The 17,409-nt window shown below is 36.6% G+C and overlaps 2 protein-coding genes and 1 long non-coding RNA gene across 3 annotated transcripts; 2 read left to right on the top strand and 1 right to left on the bottom strand.

The window, feature by feature from the left end:
• The first annotated feature begins 37 nt into the window (after positions 1–37).
• Positions 38–10,843, top strand: LOC120113337 (phosphoinositide phosphatase SAC3-like). The gene is made up of 13 exons (XM_039134490.1): positions 38–133; positions 1,005–1,081; positions 1,201–1,421; positions 1,523–1,620; positions 1,799–1,932; positions 2,046–2,124; positions 4,269–4,637; positions 6,601–6,722; positions 6,873–6,974; positions 7,566–7,679; positions 8,109–8,264; positions 9,036–9,132; positions 10,521–10,843. The coding sequence occupies exons 1-13, from the start codon at positions 38–40 to the stop codon at positions 10,638–10,640; spliced, it is 1,785 nt and encodes a 594-aa protein (XP_038990418.1). The 3' UTR covers positions 10,641–10,843.
• An 834-nt stretch (positions 10,844–11,677) lies between these two features.
• Positions 11,678–14,926, top strand: LOC120113287. Its single transcript, XR_005515164.1, has 3 exons — positions 11,678–11,741; positions 14,410–14,503; positions 14,591–14,926. It is a non-coding gene; the product is annotated as an uncharacterized LOC120113287 (long non-coding RNA).
• LOC120113286 (40S ribosomal protein SA-like) lies at positions 12,670–16,972 on the bottom strand. Its single transcript, XM_039134340.1, has 5 exons — positions 16,725–16,972; positions 14,580–14,842; positions 14,300–14,497; positions 13,890–14,097; positions 12,670–13,099 (listed from the first exon to the last, which is right to left on the bottom strand). Exons 1-5 carry the CDS (start codon positions 16,852–16,854, stop codon positions 12,975–12,977), a joined length of 924 nt encoding a protein of 307 aa, XP_038990268.1. The 5' UTR covers positions 16,855–16,972; the 3' UTR covers positions 12,670–12,974.
• Between the last annotated feature and the right edge of the window lie 437 nt (positions 16,973–17,409).

Raw genomic sequence — 17,409 nt, 5'->3', positions numbered from 1 at the left:
ATGCGATGGGGAGACAGGACATGTTCTTTATGAAACAATGTTTGTCTGGAATGAGTTCTTGACACGTGGGATTCGGAATCATCTCAAAAACACTATATGGACGGTTGCATTGGTATATGGATTTTTTATTCAGGTAAATTTTGAAAGACTGGTTTTAGGATATGTCTGGGAATATTATATAGAGACTATTATCTTAATGAAACAGATTCAGAATTTTTTTCTTTTCTGGGTCAATACTTCTTCTTGTTGGCATGTTGTGCCATAAATAAGTGTGGCTCAATATACAGGTATAAGAATCTACAATCCATTGTTTGATTATCAAGTCTGGCATAGGCACAAGCTTTATCTTGGAGCCTTCATTCTTGTTAAGTCACGTTGCCTATTCATGAATGGACCACTAAATTTATGATCTCTAGTTAATAGTTGTTCTGCTTGCATGAATAATTGCATCTTACATCCTCTAAATTTCCATTCACCCTCTCCTATCTATCGCTTATTCATCATTCGTGGCTCTGTATTGGAATATGAACAGTATGCACAGTTAGAATTCAGGGGCCAATGATTCAGGACATGTGAGTGCATGGTGAAGTTTCTCTCTAACATGGAGTCTTCTCCTCCTACCTCGAAAATAGTTACTTTGGCTTTATTCCCTAATGAAGCACTTCTTTTGTTTACATATCGCTTAGTTTTGTTTTGAATATGTTTAGAGTGGTCATCTAAAGCTGATAGGGTCTGTACTCAAGTAGCTACCTAAACAAAAGGGCTTGTTGGTATTGGCTTTTTAAAGGTAAAATCCTTATTCTCATACTGACCAGTGGCAGAATTCAGATCACCTAGTCACTTATCTTCTGCACAAGCATTTAAAAAATTTCCCTGGTCTTGGGTAAATGTAGGGCCAGTTTCCTTATGTTTTGGAAGTTGCTGGTAGTTCTTCTTCTTGACGCTATGTTATCTAGCCCATATTATTCCAAAAATAAATGATGAATTGATTTTTATCTGTTCAGACTAAACTCTCGATCTCTGGGAAGGATTTCAAATTGACACTCATTGCCAGGCGCTCACGCCATTTTGCTGGAACCAGGTTACTATGTTTGGAATTTACGGCCAAATTTTTCTAATACTGTCATCGAAAGTGATAACACTAAATAAGTGTTTACAATTGTTATCTACTGTATAATCATATCAATTTCTTTTTGTCAGCCATTGGGATTTATCTATTTATTTTCTTCACAGGTACCTAAAGCGTGGTGTTAATGAAAAGGGCAGAGTTGCCAATGATGTTGAAATAGAGCAGATTGTGTTTGAAGATGTGCCTGAAGAAGTTCCTACACCGATAACTTCTGTTGTACAACACAGAGGTTCCATACCCCTTTTTTGGTCCCAGAAAACTTCAGGACTGAATATTAGGCCTGATATCATCTGTAAGTTTGGAACATGTCAGGTCCTTTTCACTATTATGCTTGGATATTTCATTTTTTTAATTCCTCTCCTTCTTATCCCCTAATATACACCCAAAATTCAGTGACGAAGAAGGACCAGAACTATGAAGCTACAAGGCTTCACTTTGACAATCTTGTAAAGAGATATGGGAATCCAATAATTATTTTGAACTTGATTAAGGTCAGTCTCTAAATTGACTTCTATAAAAAGATAAACTTATTATATTTTGGGTTGAAGTATTTATATAATAAATGGATTGTATATTCAATTTTTTCACACAAAAGGATTGCAAGTAACCTATAATAACTTCTTGATCCCTTGCAAACTGCTCTTTGTTTTCATAATCTGACATTATCAGGCATGTGACAAGAAGCCTCGAGAATCTTTGCTCCGTGCAGAATTTGCCCATGCGATTGATTATATAAATAAAGATTTATCAGAGGAGAACCGCTTGAAATTCTTACATTGGGATCTTAAAAATTATTCTCGAAGGTATCCAACTGCTTCTTTTATTTGTCTCTTTGTTGAAGATAGTTCATTTTTCTTTCTTCCAGTAATGATTATTCAAGATGTGTTCCTAACATTAAATAATAAAACTTATTCAGAAAAGGAACAAATGTGCTGGCATTATTGGACAAAGTGGCAACAAATGCATTGGATCTAACTGGCATCTTTTATTGTCAAGTAACACCGGTTTTCGCGACTAAGTTTGCTCGAAAGTGGCCAATCATTGTGTAAGTATCTTCCTTACAGTGCAATATCTTTTGACTAGGCATTTATTCTTTTGAACTTTGCATTTTTACTTCTTGTTTACATGTTCAAAAATATTTTTTTAGTCAGTCCTTCTCAGATCAACGTTAAATGTTAATTTTTGGCTTGCATAGTCAACAATTCTGTCTTAAATACCTTACAAAAATACTATTTTGTGAGAGCATTATATGGAACATTGTTTTATTATCACTTTTATATAATGTCCTAAGATTTTACGAATCTAGTTAAATAGTTTTGTCATTTAATGGTCTCATTGGAATCCTGTGTACCAAATATCTCTCCCCTACCACTCTTGGTGGTGTTATTTAGTTCGTGAACAGCTTTTAAGTGCTCCAGCATAATCTTTACCTGATCATCCTCATAAGGCAGTCGTGGCACATGAGTTAACATACATGGTCTGTGTTTTCAGTATGAACAGAGAAAGTTTATTATCAAGGGGATTGTCAAGATGAATAATTTATTCTAGATACCAACAAGACCGACGAATGAGATTTTGTAGAGAGATAGTGAGAGAAGTTATTAGTAAAAGTTCTAGACTATCTAGACAAAACAGCTAGGTCATGGTTTACTTTGGCTGTTAATCAACAATCAGGGTGCCACAAGGGCTTGGTGTAGGCAAAGCATGTCTACATTTTTGAGTTACTAGGGCCAAGGAGTTGGCAATGTGGCATGATCACCAACAGGACCGACGAATGAGATTTTGTAGGGAGATAGTGAGAGAAGTTATTAGTAAAAGTTCTAGACTATCTAGACAAAACAGCTAGGTCATGGTTTACATTGGCTGTTAATCAACAATTAGGGTGCCACATGGGCTTGGTGTAGGCAAAGCATGTCTACATTTTGGAATAGGACTGAATTAAATACCCAACTTGAGGAATAGGACTGAATTAAATACCCCTTGGTCAGCCTGTTAAGACCCCTAGCAATACTCCCTCGTGTTTGTCATGACTTAATTTTGATTTGATTTTAAAGGAACTTTAGAAGGGGAAGAGGGATGTAGATTATTGAGGAACCTCCAAGAAATTCAAGAAGGGAGCGAGTCAATGCAGTACAGTATGCAATATCTGGTTGTTCATGGTTCACCCTACTAGTGTGCACCGCCGGTACCAAGCATATTGTACGATACCAGTGCTGAGATGGCTAACCTTGGGTGGAGTAAAAGCCCATGGAATCATGTGAATTGCTAAATATGAAGGTGCTCTAAAGCACAGGTGACTTCAGGAAGAAGTCGGTGATCTGTTATGTCAAAGAGATGCATGGTACTGAAAGCTTCCAAGCAATGGTAATGAGGACAACTAAAGTGTTGGTTGATCTTCTTTGTTCTGAAAAATTGATGGCAACCAATCTGAAGAGCACTTTGGTTGTCATGGTGTTAGGTGTAGGTGTGTTGAAGAAGACACTTGCGAACATAATCAAGTTTTGTAGCCAAACAGCATCCGAACATTTTTTTTCATAATATGGCAGTCTTCCTTGAACAAGAGATGGTTTTTGCTTCTTGACTTTTCAAGAGTTGTGAGAACTGGCTTGAGATTTGGTAAAAGTTGATAAGCTACATGAACATCATAGGCAATTCATGAGGAGAGATAGTGAGTTAAATTATGCTCCCTACAATCCGCCATGGTCATGTAGGGCTAGTAAAGGGCTCACCATGATTGAGGTGAAATTTTAATTGAAGCTTAAAAGGTGTAAGAGAGGGTTGAGGTAATAATGTTAGCTGTATTCTTTTTGTTAGCTAAGCAGATTCTTGTGAAGAATGCATACATCCTCTAACTTAAGTACTTCTAAGCTAGTTCCTTCACTACTGAACTTCTAGTATTCTTTCTGTAATTCATTTCCATGTTAAATACATCAATTTTGCTAGTAATTTCTAATGGGCTTACAGTGTGATGGACCTATCTTTCATATTGTTCTTGGACCCTAATACTTATGTATTATCATTGTAAAACTATACCCAACTTTTTTCACCTTTATATTGTCAACAACTTGTATTTAAATTTTAAACATGATCTCTATGTGATTGTTATAGGAAAGATAATGCTGGTGACAGTCCATGCAAGATTTATGACAGTGGAGCAGGTGTTGTTAATTCAGGAAATGGATCCTCAGAAGATAAGGGGAACTCTAATATCTCTGGAAGTGAATCTTCTGAAGATAACTCTAATGGGGATGGAAGCTCTTTGAGCAAACCACCTACTTTTCAAAAAGGTGTCCTCAGGACAAATTGTCTAGACTGCTTGGATCGCACAAATGTTGCCCAATATGCCTATGGTTTAGCTGCTCTTGGTCACCAGCTTCATGCCCTGGGCATTAAAGATGTCCCTAGAATTGATCAAGGTGCCCCTTTGGCTGGCAATCTAATGGTTTTCTATGAGAGGATGGGGGATGCTCTTGCTCTACAATATGGTGGATCTACTGCTCACAACAAGGTATTTTTATGGATTCTGGAGATTATAATGAACACTCTCTTGGAGATACCATTTATGTTTGCTTCAATATCATAATTAGGTCTTTCTATATTTGCTTTATACTAATATATTTGTAGGGGTTAGATAGAATTGACTGTTTGTTATTGTAGTCTCATTTTTCTTTCTGGAGGTTGTATTTTACTTTGTGATCATGTATATGCTCCTTTTTGGGCTTGGTATCAAAGCTCAAATTTGTAACATTTGCATTTTTGATCTTTTTTGGTTGATGCTAGTACTATATCCTGTAAGAAATGTTCGGACTTCTGGTCAAACAATGATGTATTCCAGCTAGACTCTTGCAACAATCTAATATCAGATATTGACATTATCACAAGCTATCAGACATACTGTAAATAGGATCATTCGTTTCTAGGGGAGAAACATATGTCATGTGTCAAAACATGTATTAAACGATTTAATCGTTGTTTTCATCTATTCCCATCGAGATGCATGCCGCAGATAAATAATTCTGATAATGTTAAACATAGGATGTTAGCATGTGTATTTTGCTAAGGTAATTTTATGTATAAGAATAGTTATTTTGAATGACAAGTTACTTGGTGGAAATCATATAGCAGTGTAAAATAATTTTTACATGTCTTGGTGGGTGCCCCATCATCATGGGTATCATGATAGTAAGTTTAATTTGTTTATGTTTTTCTTGTGGTTAATGGCAAGTCTACTTTTCTCATCCAAGATTGGGAACAAGCAAAATGAATTGATTTAAGGTTGTCTTTGCATCTTTTGAAATACTATTGCACTGTGGAGAACTTAGCTTCATGCTTTTAATGGTCTTTTGGGAACTGAGAGAAAGATACGGAGGTAGAATATGATCATATTCACATTTACAAAGCCGATCAAGATAGCGACAACTAGACATGCTGATACAGCTCTTTATCCATCAAAATTCGGAAAATGGGGAATCATGAAAAGTTGATTTGATCAAAGAGGGAGCGATAGGGTGATGAATTCAGAAATTAGCAGTCTAGGCATACATGGCAAGCATATGAATTTGGCTGATGTGGATGAAGATTGAGAGGGCGAGCCTTGGCACAATGGCAAGTTTTTTCCATTGTAAGCTGGGTGCCATGGGTTTTGAAATACGAAAACAGCCTCTTTGCACTTGGAGGCAAGGCTGCGTACATCTAACCTTCCCCAAATCTGACAATGGTGGGAGCCTCGCACACTAGGTCACCTTTTATGGCTGAAGGTTGCTTCTGGATGTCAATATTAACAGCCTCCCTCACTCCATGTTATCCTTAAATTGATTATTTGTACATTATTGCTTTAGAGAAATCTCATATAGCACGGAAGCAGAGTACTATGTAAGTGATGTTTCTTCAGTGGCTTGGCATTTAGAGCAATGCAATGATGGATGATGATGCTGTTTCTTGATTAAATTATTCTATGGCCTAATTTGAAGTCTTAGCATTGTTACTAGCATGCTTAAGCAATACAGGCACAGTATATCCAGAAATAAAGATTGGGTGTCTTTTTGTTTTCTCTCGGCTGCTTCTGATTCTGTTCCAATTGATTCATCATTTACTTATTTCATGCAGGAAGCTGAAAATGTGTTAATGAACGTTATGATGAGCTCCTGATTTTTTTGTTGTATGATATATAATAATTTTTATGAGTTATAAATTAGCCTGATGTTACCATGAATGGGGTCTTCACGCCCATCTTGTTCTGATGTTACCATGAACTGGCTGCTCTGTTGTAATTAACGAGAACATGTATATATCTTGTTTTTCCATTCCATCGTTTATCAATCATGTGTTTATTGACATTTTACTATTTCTTTATCGAATTAATTTACTTCTTAAGTAGATTATCCCTGGATTTATTTTTCCTCTTTCTTCTGGACAAATTTTCCAACTCCACTCAGTTGGTTCTTAATCATTCATTTGGTCATGATCCATAGATATTCTGTGAGAGAAGAGGTCAATGGAAAGCAGCAACCCAGTCTCAGGAGTTACTCAGGAGTCTTCAACGATACTACAGCAACATGTACATAGATGCTAAAAAACAGGATGCTATAAATGTGTAGGTTTATTACAGCTTTCTTCTGTGAATTAGCTGCAATGTTATGTGTGCTTAACACTGATTAGAAATGATATGTATAATTGTTGGAGATTCCATTTCTATTTCATTATAGACTCGTTTTTTGAGTGGATATGGCCTTCTAAATTACAGGTTCCTGGGGCACTTCCAACCCCAACAAGGTAAACCAGCACTTTGGGAACTGCATCCAGATCAGCATTCCAATATTGGTAGGCATGGTGATGAAAATGTTAGGTACTGAAATCTTAAGTTTTGACTCATCTTCATCTGTTTTTGATCCTGCACGTAATCTCTATTTTCTCTATGGGCTAATATTTAATAGTACTGATTTCATGGAGAAGTTAGTTACCCATACATAAGACCTGTAATTGTGGAGACTTAATGAGATATACCTCTGAAAATCAGAAGAACATTGTTTGAAAATGCATAGTGAAAGTTTCTTTGGAAATGTGTGCTATGTACATTGCATGCTTACATGCATGTATGCACACAAATGCATTCTAAGGATTTAGCATGATGATCTAATGGTCCTTATATAGTTTGGGTTGGAAAAAATTTCGGGCTGGCCAAATTGGAGCTGGGCCAAAGCTTGAGCTTGGACTAGGCTTGAAGAGCAAGCCTAGAATCACGCCCAAAGCCAGCCCAGAACTAAGCCTAGACCTAGCTCAAGGCATTCCCAGATTTTCAATTTGCATCTCCCGTCATTGATTTTGGCAGTGGATGTAAAATCCTCAGTTTACCCTGTTTCTATTGTGTATGCATGCATATATTTTCTGGGTATAAAAGGATTTATTCTTGGTAAACATTCATAGTTTCTGTTTGCAGGTCACTTATGAAAAAATCCCTATCAGCATTGCCTCCAAGAATGCACCAGCAGGCAGACGACAAAGGTCTTTGTGATTCCACACCAGAAATTTCAAGCGGCATGTCATTTTCTAGGTCAGCTGCCTCATTTTTCATATTTGATGCATTTTAAAAAACTTGCTCTCAAAATTGTTTCTAGGTCAGCTGCTCTCATATATTGTACGATTTTTTTTTAAATTATTGTTCTTGTATAATATCCAAAAGCATTATTGGTATTCGACACTCAATAAATGTTCATTGAATTTGTCATTTTGTTTTCCGTCTTTGAAATGAAAGCTGGTGTTTCTTGTTTTAAATGAAAGTTGATATTTATCCTTCTTTTTTCTTAAATGGCCAATAAATAGGAAAAGTTCATTTTTCCTTGAATATAGATAACAGTGATAATCATTACATCATCAATATGCCTTTGATCTACTTTTTGCCGGTCCCACTGTTGAAAGTCTCATGTTGTTTTTGGTTTTCCAGCGATGTTAATAGCCTAATATTCCTTCCTTTTTACTATAGGTACACATCAGTAATGTCTCACAGGCAACTTTTTGCAGATAGTGAACATGGGTATTTTACTGAACATAGATTTAATGAATCAAATTGTTCGAACTTTCTGGACCTTGATTGGTGTTCATCATCTGGGAATTCATGTGAGGAAGAAACTTCTGAAAGGTGGTATTCTAGTGATGCTGTACTTATTTGTATTCACTGCTGTATGTTTTTCTTTTCTTTTTCATGAGATTTCTATAATCCTACTTGTGCTTCCCATAATTAGGATGTATTTTCACATTATGTCCGAAAGGTTCTGCTTTTGTGTTGTGTTCTATGAATTATACTCTTTTAGGCAACCAGGTGCAAGTCAATGTTCTCATACTGGAAAAGTAGGTGTTGGTGAAAAGAGTTTTTTTTTTTTGTGAGACAAGTTTTTCTGGTGTGCATGCATGTGTTTATCATGCTTTTGTGGGCCAGATAGAGCTTTTGAGCATGCTTCTAAACTGAGTAATATTGCCTATAAATGCCGAAAAGTTTAGATGTTTCCAAGGTTTCTTGCTTTTTCCATTGAGTGGATACAAAATGGTTAATTTAAAATGACAAGATAAAATTGGTCTGAAAGCCTATGAACCCATTGAATTGATAATTGGACTTACCAATCAATACGAAATTTGAAATGCATATGTTAGTGATGTGGACAATAAGATGCCTTTTTTTTTATTAAAGTATCACATGCCCTAAATGAGCAAAAGACCCTTCTTTGAATTTCATTTAAGACTAAATGCAAGTCTTGCTTGAATCATTTTTAATAGGGTGTCAAACCTTGGATGTCTTAATGTCTTTTTTGGTAATGATGTCTTATTTGCCTTTACCAACAGTAACTTTTCTCCCAAACTTCATGCCTGTTATTATTAATTTTGATGAGTTTTTTTCTTTCTTTTTTCCCTGCAGATCCCCTCTTATCAACTCACTTGTAGAGACTCTATCCACTGAAAATGTCTTCAATGTTGTGAAGACTGAAACAAGTGAGGAAGGGTCGTGTAGTAAGGTCAGTAGTTCTTCTCCTGCTATTGTCCTGTCTTGAACCATTTAACTCCAGGAGGACTCATAAATTCAAGTTTTTTTTTAGTTGAAGTTGGTCTATGACTTAATGTAATTTCAAAATATGTACTCAAATTCAACCATTAAACAGTCCCTGTTACCATGTCAGAAAACTGATAGATGACCATGTCAGGTGGAAAACATTATTAGCATATTTGTGAGCATCCAACTGATTTAGCTCTATCATTGCCTGCTACAACAATAGATTGTTAGCATGATGGTGTTTTAAGAAAAGATTTCAAGGATCTCTCTGGATATTCTTATTTGCCATAAAAAGGTAGGTGAAATAATAAACTGGTCAAACATGGTAGGGAGTGTGTATGTTGCTCAAGTTCTCACCTTCTACAATATTCATTATAGCGGTCCCAAAACAAAGCTGGTTTGTCATTTTATTTAGCTTTTAAATTTCCAGACTGGTCTGCCTTCCATCTCTTTTGAGTTGAAAGCAAGTTGTTCGAGTTTATGGATATTGGAGTATCCGAATATGCCTAAAAAGTTTATAACTATTAAATCAATTCATTGCATCCAAAATAAGACCTAAATTTATCAACTTTGATGCTCACTGAAGGCATTTATGTTGCCTATAAATTGATATTATTACTGAGTCCTAATTCAAGTCAGACTAATTCACAATTTTTCTGGAGTCAGAAAGAAGTTAAAGGCATTGAACTTGATTCTAGAATCTAAATAGAAATTATATCTTTATGAATTTCTGTTTGTTTGGGTCACCAATTGGTTGGTCAAATTATCACAAGAGAGGTACAATCTAATATTGAAATGGAAAAAAACGATCCACAAATTTGTGAAGGCTTTGGCCTTTTTAGATGTTTGCACCTATGGTTTTTTGTGTATGGAAGTATTGGTGCTTGTATAATTGTGTCCTACATATGCTTGTCACGCATGAATTGGACGTGTGAAATGTGAATGTTATCGGCAAATATATTATGCACGAATTGTTTGGATGTATGAGATATATATATCTAATGAATGTCTATAATATACAATATACTTGCATCTTTGGATGCAATGTGTGTACATGCATGACAATATAACATGTGTATTCAAAATGGGGATATTGTTGAAATCACACAAGGTCAGGCTTTACTTCTTCAAATTAGAATAGCCATTAATTTTGATTATTCACTCACATGAGCCAACGTTTGTACTGTAAATGACATGAATTACAAATAAATGCGCATTTTTTTTCAGCTAGGTTTAATTCTAATGACAGTTGGAACAAAACAATGGTTCTTCTGTCCAATATTTTGTAGTTTCAGCTACTTTTTGTATTCTTACTTATCCACTTCCTGGAAACTCCTTATTTATCGGCAACAGGGAAAAGAAGGAACAAATAGATCACTGCTCGCTGATGCCCCTGAAAGCTCCAGGGCTCCTATTGAATTTTCTGAAAGCTTCGCACGGTGGGTTGCCAATGGAGGGACTTTTCGTTATTGATGTGAAGATATTCGCTCCTAATCTGTCTGACCTTCAGCTTCAAGGATGTTTCAGCTCATATTGTTTGGTTATAATAAGTGGTAGTCTGATTGTATATAGTTCAAGCCACTTTTGGCTGTGGTTAAGCTAGTGCAGGGGTTTGCCACGTCTAACACATCCAACTGGGGTGTGGAATGAAATTCAAATAAAACTATCCTCGAGAAAGGGAAAAAATGTTTTACCACTAGACATTACTTTGTAACTACACGAAATGAATTGAAAGATTGTTCTTTTAAAAGAGAGATTGAACCATTTTGTTTTCAATTTATCAGAAATCTGCAACTCTTATACAATGTGACATGATTGCCACGTGTGCTCTCGGCAATTTTCACGAGTCATAATATCTACAAAATTGATGAATATGCTTTAAAGTATGTCCGAACATGTTGATGGGGGCTTATCCCCTTTGATACCTTGGGCCGTCACCGGAGCCTCATTGTCGAAAATCATGAAGGAAGAAAGAGAGGGGCCAAAATGTCTCTTGTCCCCAGTCTTCTGGATGTCAACCGCCACAGCCACCTAACCATGGCCCTCACCTCTTTCTTCTTCTTCCTCCTCTCTTTTCTCGTAGTTTCTTCCTTCTTCTTCTTTGTTTTTCTGTATTACTTCTCTCTCTTGTTTCTCTCTCTTATCCCTTTTTTTCTCTCTCTAAGTACGCTTAGGAATCTTAGTTTAAGATCTTATCATCCTTTGTTCAGAACTAAGTTGCCCTTGGTGGAGGCCTTGAACCATCCTGGTACTCGGACGGTAGGCCAGTCCGTTACCTCGGCATTGTCAAATCTCTTTAAAATTTTATCATCATTAACCTTCATTGAGTCACTTAAATTATATCTGATCTTGATCAGTTTAGTTCACATTGTTCAGACCGACCTATGCAGTCAGGTACCGCCGCCTAATTGGCATTGCCTTTGATCCACTCTGATTGGGCATAAGGTTGTATCCACAATAGTATTTTAATTTTGCTTAGCTTCTAAGATAACCTAAAGTTAATTATATTTTAATGATATTAAAATAGGCGAACCTGACCCGTGTAACTGGAGTGAGATTTAGAAGTGATAAGAGGTAAGTAACTTCATGCTTCAAAGTATGTTTTCTAAATTTTTAGTAAAATAATAATTAGTTTATTAAATTTGATTATGATACGTATTTTATACTTAGTTAAATGGGTTAGGCATGTTACTCTTATGATAGTAATTATTTTAAATTATGTTATGCGTTATGTTATGAAATTTAAAAAATATGACTGGCAATTTATAAAATTTATTTTATATGTATATATTCTCAGCATTACTATGATTTGTCTCCGCCAATGGTTATTATTTGTTAGCTCTATTGATTTATAATCTATGAGAAACTAATTTCGACACCGTCCACCGGTGATTAGAATAGTGGTATTTGAACACTGCACCGCCAGTGGTTAATAATAGTGGTGTTTGGCACTTTGTGCGACCTATGCCACTGGGTTACATGGCCATAGCTTACTGTTGAATTTCTGATATTAGTTTTTAAAAATAAAAATATATTTTCAAAAAAAAGTATGTATTATTCGAGAATTAATTTATTTCTCAATCAATATCTTGCTTTTTTTTATTTTTTTTTGGCATGCTTAAACCTACTTTAGGATATTATGTTGCTTACTAAACTAGTGTAGCTCATTATTATATTTTCTATTTTTTTCAAATCCAGCTGCATAGGTGTGTTAGATCTTTTGAATATACTTTTAATTATTGTATTTAATTTATGTTAATTGTTAGCAAATGCCGACTTATGTCATTTTAAAACTATTATAAAATTTATTTAAATAAATTATTAATTAAATATTTTTTAGAAATTATTATTATTTTAATATGGTCTGTAGTCTTGCATGCTTGTATAGTCTGCAATACAAGCATAGAGCGTTTGTTATGCTCTAAATTCGAGGCGTGACGGTGGCAAACCCAGTATACCTCCAAAATCTTGCAGCAAGCAAAGACATCAAAACACAATGCAGTAAACCAAATCATAAACAATGCAGTAGCATTAATCAATCATAAACAGCACAGCTTGTTCAATGAAAATAATAATGCACAAATAATATTAAACAAGAGGCCATGGACATCAAAACTATTCTCCCTGAAGCTTCAAATTTTACTTACATCATGTTTCAAGATTTTTAGGTTAAAAAAAAAACAATCCCTATCGGCAAGATAGGTCATAGTTGGCCAAAGACTAATAGCAAAACCAAAACTCATCTAAAATTAATTGCCGGAAGAAAATTTGACATGCGAGGAACTTGAAACTGCAATTAGCCTGCAGTTAATCCCAGCCTGAGGGAGCAGGAGGGGCAGGCTCCCAACCAGAGGGCACAGCTGGAGGAACGACACCTTCCATAGGTGGGGGTGGGGCTGCAGACGCCTCCCATCCATCGCCAGCTACAGGGGCTGTTCATTAGAAAAGAAAAGGCCATAAAAAATAGTTCTTCAAACAAATATGAAGAGAACAATGATGCCACACACACGGGCAGCGAAAAAATTAATGATATGCATGGCATGGGACCATCATACAAAGCCAGCAATAGACCAGTATACTTGGCCTGCATATATCTACACATCAAGCGTGGATAACAAACAACATAAACAGTTAGGTAAGTGGCAGCAACACTAAAACCACACGCTGCAGAATAACTCTACATTATGGCAATATAAAAGAAGATTATCTTGCTTCGCTGCATCGTGGTTTCCAGGAGGCTTACTATGTGGAATAGAAAGGATTGATAGCATCTGACGAAGTAAACAAATCCATCTCTAGTGGAATGAGGCTTGTCATTCCTTGATCATGCTTACAATCCTATGAAAATAAAGCTATTGATGCAATAATCAGGAAAGCCACAGACGGGAAGCTTGGGGCAGATTATAAACCAAGGTGCACACTCATGACCGACCAAATAGTATGCCAAAATGGTCCCACTGGAAATATAAAGGGTTAGTGGTTTTTAAGAGCAACATTTTAAACAGGGCACACTAGATACTAGCAGTTAGATTGTTTTAAGTTGGTGAACATAAATCTCAAGCAAGTGAATAGCTATAACTATGCTCAGTATGCTGGACAATAAGTTTATGCAGAGGATAACCATGAAGCCCCATGAACGAAGAAAGTCTGAGTAACAAGAATCATAGAAGTGGAAAAATTGGTCAAATTAGAAGGATGGGAGAATTAGGAAATAGTCCTGACCTTGAGGAGCAGTCCACTCAACCACAGGCACTACAGGAACAACAGCAGGTACAGCTCCCATGTCAGGCACCCACTGTTCAGCAGTCCACCGAGCAGTGGGTACCGCCACATCAGTGTAATCAGCAACTGCACCATATTCAGGGGCCACTGGAGCCTCTTCTTCCTGTTCTTTAGCTTCCTCAGGATCCCTGTAGAAAAATAAATCGACCTGCATAGACCACAAAACTGAATCAGAAACTAAAATATAACTAGAGAAGAAGATCCCTAACATCAGCAAATTAAAAAACCACAAAAAAGAGTCAAACATTGTATACGCTATAGAAACATTTCTTCTCCAGATGATTGGTTGATAATGCTTCAAAGTGAAGAGGGGGAAAAAGTTAAAAGCATGTAAGGGAGTTGTCTCTTACCATCACTTCCCATTTACGCCCAGGAGCGATAGTGCCACGCATCTGCAGAACCATCCTAGCCAACAACCAGTAGAGGCAGCCAATACTGAGCTTCCCTTTGTTGTTTGCAGGAATTCCAATATCAACATATCTCATTGGAGAGTCAGTGTCACAGAAGGCAATTGTTGGAATATTTCCCAGAGCAGATTCCTTGATAGGCTGCAGGTATTTTGAACAGAAGGAATTAATGTCCATTTCCAGGTCAAATACTAAATCCTACCGCTCTTGCTGATAAATTTACCTGATGATCAGTTCTAGGATCAGTGAGGATGAGAAGACGTGGCTCACTAAAGGATGTCTGAAGCTGATTGGTGAAGGTTCCAGGGGTGTGCCTTCCAGCAATAGCATGAGCACCTGTGTACTGAGCAAACTTCAAGACAGCTCTCTGACCATATGGCCTTGCAGATTGGACAATAATATCCTGAGGATTCTCAATGGCAACGATGACCCTAGCAGCTAGCTGAAGTTTCTCCCAAGTTTTACCAAGATTGATGATGAAGATACCTGGATAATTAATACATTATGAGTTTCAGAAACAATTCATTGATGTAAGAAGTCATAAAAGCTGCAATGGTTATATATAAAAAAGGTGAGAGAAAAAACAAGGAAGAACATACTTAATATAGCCACAGTTCAATCAAAGAAACAATTCAAAAATATATCAAATTTGTAATAAAAACAGTACTTATATGGAACTCATCTAGATATAAGAAACCCAAAGCATAACAGTAACGGGGGTAGCTCAGAGCCACAAAGCTGCAGAAAGCTACAAAAAAATCAGCTGAAATACAGTTAGCAATCTGGAATCTTTTATTTTCTATAAATAGATATTGCTTGTTATAGGACTTCAATAATGGTATTTAGCTTTTCAAAGATTAAGCAATGATACTGGAAGAAAATATTGTCATAACCTAAGGAAATTGGTAATTGGTGTTAGCGAGCCATGCATCCACTATCCCAACTCTCGATTCTTAAAGTCGTTAAAAGAAGCATGCAACATCATGATAACAGGTAAAATGACCATTTGCAGTTGGCAGATTTGGCAACCTCATACTATTTTGGTGCTTGATTCTAACATAACCCATCTAAAGCCAAAGTCACAAAAGCATAATCACAACTACTTGTGGTTGGCTGTATAACTCTTCCACATGATACATTCCAATACAGAGTTGCACTCATTGTCCATTGTTACCATAAAGCATTTATGAACAATGTTTCCCAAACTTCCATCAATGCCCCTCCCCCCTCTAGATATGCATTCTCTGTGGATTGAAATATTCAATAACAATAACAGGTAACAACAACCATTTTTGGCAGGTAGTAATGGTTCAAGCCCAGGCTCACACACTTTCCTTTACACAGCATCTCAGAATCATCATCGAATATTTGCAAAACAAGGAAAACAATAAACTGCTATCAATTCATGCTACCACTGGGCTAACTTCAAAGTATTATTCTCAACCACCACTTCCAGATATTGGCCCCCATCCACAATTCTCATCTATCCTATGCCTATCTCATGTGCCTTGACTGTATCAATAATCCGACATCCTTATCCATTGAAACATGCGGGCCATATGGGTATCCAACAACAACTTCCCTTGCATACATACAGGAAAAGCACACCAAAAATTCTCCAGGCATACAGGAAAAGTCCTATTTCCTTGCATCAAAGAAAATCGCTGAGGAACTTGTAGCAGCTCCACAAATTATCATCAATTTTTGTATACAATAAAGTTATATTTCAATGGTTCAAAAGGAGAAGCAGAAAAATATTATGATCGAGTAACAAAATTAAAGCGAATAACAGAGAAGAAATACATCAAACAAGTATAGAAGAGAAACATCACGATTCACAAAAGTTATATAATATCACCACTAAATCAATAAGTTATCCCCACGATATCACGTCTACTGTGTCCCTACCCGAGATACATTATCAGAAACTTGGTACCATCAAAAATAAAAGAAAATAAGAAAGAATTATATCGACAGGTATATCAAGGCACGGTGAAAATTTATCTAGCACTTGGCACAACGACTTCCAAATTTCCATTTACCTAGCAGAATCAGATCAAACAAGCGCCGAAAAAATAAAAAGAAATTAGAACTCAACTTAAAAAGCCAAAGAAACTCAGAGTTCCAGCTAACCATCGATTATGGGATGAGATACCATTACCAAAATCGGAACTTCCGTTGACTCCTTTATTGACCTAATCCACTAAACCTTAATAAAACTCCAAATGACTTATAAAAAAAACATAAGATCTTCATAAACAGTCCATCCTACTGCCTTCTCTCACCGGCAGAAATAACGCCACAAATCTACAGACCTGGCATGAAATGGGAATATGCAGGAAGATTCCAAGAGCTAGGAATTGGATACCGTCGGATCTTCTCTTGAAGACGTAGCGCTCCATCTGGAAGTCGCAGTTCTTGGTGCCGAGATGGACGTCGGCGGCGAGCATCATCTGGATGTCCTGCTCCTTCTGGGAGAGCACCCGCGTCGTCGCCATGGATGGAAGCGCCCCTGGAGGCCGAGCTCGAGGGCTAAGGCTAGGGTTAGAGTTTTGTAGAAAGAAAAATGTTTCCGAAACCCTAGCCTCTTCTTTTACCACAGGCGACGATGGCGGAGGCGCGCGGGCGAGTGGGGAAGAAGGGTCCTTATTTCGGGCCCCAGAATCCGTAGTAAAATGACTAAAATGCCCCTCATTGTAAGAATGGACCGGGTTTGCTTGGTGGTTCGGTAAAACGGGCCGACAATTAGGTAGATGCTTTTATTTTTATTTTTATTTTTTTGAACGTACACTTAATCTTTCCATAAAAAAATACACACGCACATAATCTTGACATTTTCACCATTCAGTTTGAATTTGATTTTAGGATTATAGACATCAATATATTTGATACAGATGATTATTCAATCCATAAACTCAAAGACTTCCACGCATTGTAATTTTAGAGATATTGCTCCAATTTGGATATGTGGGAAGTACAAAATAAGGGTACTTGAAAAAAAAAGAAAGAGTGAACGTTATTGTCTTTAAAAAAAAGAAATTGTGGATCTCGCA

Source organism: Phoenix dactylifera, chromosome 15 (genome assembly GCF_009389715.1).
Source record: "Phoenix dactylifera cultivar Barhee BC4 chromosome 15, palm_55x_up_171113_PBpolish2nd_filt_p, whole genome shotgun sequence".
NCBI lineage: Eukaryota > Viridiplantae > Streptophyta > Magnoliopsida > Arecales > Arecaceae > Phoenix > Phoenix dactylifera.
Note: the sequence above shows the minus strand (reverse complement) of the source record. Positions and strands in the feature narration are given on the sequence as shown.